Raw genomic sequence first — 2500 nt, forward strand, 5'->3', positions numbered from 1 at the left:
ATAAAGATATCTCTGTTTTCTTTCTTTCTTTTTTTCTTATTCGTGCAAGAATTCTATGACTAAGTGGGTTCGAGTATTTTTGCGTAGCCCAGCCTTCTTATTAAATAAAACCAGTACTATGTTTTTGTTTGATACTTTCCTGTGATACGTCACCTGTCAACCCCTTACTTTCCCAATATGAGTAGGTTTATAATAATCAAAATAATTAATAAAGGGTACAGCACATACATCTGGTGTAGATCTTTAATGTAAATAAAATATGTGTATGAGTGTATGGATGTGTGTATCTGTCTGTGGATGAGTGTAAATGTGTATTAGTATGTGTGTGTGTGCTTCACTGTCTGTGTTTGTGTTTAAGTGTTCATTTAAGTGTGCATGTTTGTGATTATATATATCCTTGTGTTTGTTCATAAGTGTGTGTCTAGTTTTGTGTATTTGTATAATTAAAACAAAGTAGTTCCGAAATAAGGTTTATTTAGCATACAAGAAATAAGGCACCTATAATGAACTATTGTAATTGCTACTTCTCTTTTCGGTATCAATGTTACCTACATTGTGTCTCCTTATTGCCGATTATTAATAATTATTGTAATTTGTACATTTTATGCACGAGACCTACTTTGATGCCTGAGACCTATATAAGAAAATCTGGTTTATGCTGCAACATGCGATTGTCCTTACACATCACATACGTAGTCTTTATTGGGGGGGCACATGTGGGCCAAGATTCTCCATTAGACGAGAGATGGAAACCTCTCTGTGCATGTTGTGGACGTCTCTATGCATGCTTGTATAATCTCTTTGCATGACAACGGCGTCAACACGATCCTCCCTCTCCTCCAGCTCCTGCTGAGCTTTTCTGAACTTTGCAAGGTTCAGAGCGGCGATCTCTTCTGCCTCCTCGATCTGTCGCTTGTACGTCTTTACCTTCTGCTGGAGTTTGTCAACGAGATCCTGCATCCTTTCGTGATTCTTTCTGTCCTCGTCGGACTGGAAGCCGAGTTCCTTGATGCGTCGCTCGCACTTCCTTAGTGTCTTCTGCGCCTCGACGTGCTGAGTAGACTCCCTCTCCAGCTGAGCCTCCAGCTCTCTCACGCGGCTCTCCAGCTTCTCAATCGTCTGCTTGCTAGTCTTGTGGGCGAAGTTCTCAGTTTCTTCAAGGCGAACTTGCATTTCCTTTACGGCGACTTCTGCGACCTTGCGCATCTTCTCCTGGGCCTGAGCGTGCTCTTGCTCGGAGCGAAGTTCATCGGCGAGGCGGGCGGCGTCGATCATGGCCTTCTTGGCCTTCTCCTCGCAATGCTTCGTCTCGCTCATCATCTCGTCGAGGTCAGCCTGTTGTGGAAAGTCATAATCACTATGAATATAGATAATACATACACATACACACACGCACACATGTGTGTGTGTTGTGTTTGTGACTACAGACACGTTTTAAAAATCTTCTTATAATATTCTTTATTTTTTAACCGAATGCCTAGGATCCTGACACAACAGAAACTCTCTTGACTTGCCTGAACAGTCTGCAACTCGCTCTCCAGTTTCCTCTTGAACAGACTGAGGTTGCCGTTTTGCGTTGAAAGTTCCCCGATGCGTTCCTGCGCGTCCGAGAGGTCGGCCTCGGCCTGGCGGCGACTGCGGTCGGACTGCTCGAGGAGGGTGCGTGTCTCCTCGAGCTCACCCACGAGGGCATTGGCGCGGCGCTCGGCGATGCTGTACTGTTCGCGATATTCAGACGACTGTCGCTGCTCCTCTTCGATCGCCAGGGACAGTTTTCTCAACTCGTTCTGCATTTTCTTGACGTGCTTTTGTAGGTCAGAGATCGCCTTATTTGAGTGTTCCAGCGCAAGTTCCGTCTCGTTGATGTCGGATTCAAGTTTCTTTCTTATGCGGACAGCTTCCGCCTTGCCCTTTGCCTCAGCCTCGAGGGATGCTTGCAAAGAGTCCAGTGCTCGCTGGTGACATTTCCTGTGTACGAGGAAAAGGGAAACGTTTTGGAAGGATATTTTTTAGCTGTGTATTCCCATTAGTGGGTACATTTTTGTGTTCTGATGAAAAATTGTTACATACTTACCGTGTGTTATCGAATTCCTCTTCCTTCTCTTGGATACGTCTCTCGATCTCTTGTCTGACTTGGCTCAATTCCAGCTGGCTGCGAAGAACCTTATTTTCTTCCTGCTCAAGGGCAACTTCAGCTTCTTCAAGTGCAGATTGTAATTCTTCTTTTTCAATTTCAAATCTCTTTGCCGTTTTCTGAACTTCGTGAAGAGACCGACCTCCTTCGCCGATTTGATCCATCAAGTCCTTAATTTCGTCGGAGAGGTTCTTGTTCTCACGGCGAATGGTATCATTCTGGTCGAGGCTCTCTTCGTAGGCGGCCTTCACGCGGAACAGCTCGGTGGAGTAGTTGCGGCATTCCTTTTGGGAGGCATCGAGCTCGGCTCCGAGATCATCAACCTTCGTCTTCCATTCGCCTATAATTTTGTCAAAGTTCTTCTGT

General features: G+C 45.2%; 1 protein-coding gene across 1 annotated transcript in view; it reads right to left on the bottom strand.

Moving 5' to 3' along the window:
• Nucleotides 1-457: 457 nt before the first annotated feature.
• The window catches only part of LOC119582757 (myosin heavy chain, muscle-like), a 54577-nt gene continuing 52534 nt past the window's right edge, over nucleotides 458-2500 (bottom strand). The window contains exons 20-22 of the mRNA XM_037931180.1: nucleotides 2075-2500; nucleotides 1515-1968; nucleotides 458-1335 (exon numbers count right to left, since the gene is read on the bottom strand). The exon at nucleotides 2075-2500 is cut by the window's right edge and continues 362 nt beyond it. Of these exons, the coding sequence (XP_037787108.1) occupies nucleotides 700-1335; nucleotides 1515-1968; nucleotides 2075-2500 (1516 nt within the window). The 3' untranslated portion in view covers nucleotides 458-699. The remainder of the gene's footprint in view (nucleotides 1336-1514; nucleotides 1969-2074) is intronic.

This window comes from Penaeus monodon, chromosome 16 (genome assembly GCF_015228065.2).
Source record: "Penaeus monodon isolate SGIC_2016 chromosome 16, NSTDA_Pmon_1, whole genome shotgun sequence".
Lineage (NCBI taxonomy): Eukaryota > Metazoa > Arthropoda > Malacostraca > Decapoda > Penaeidae > Penaeus > Penaeus monodon.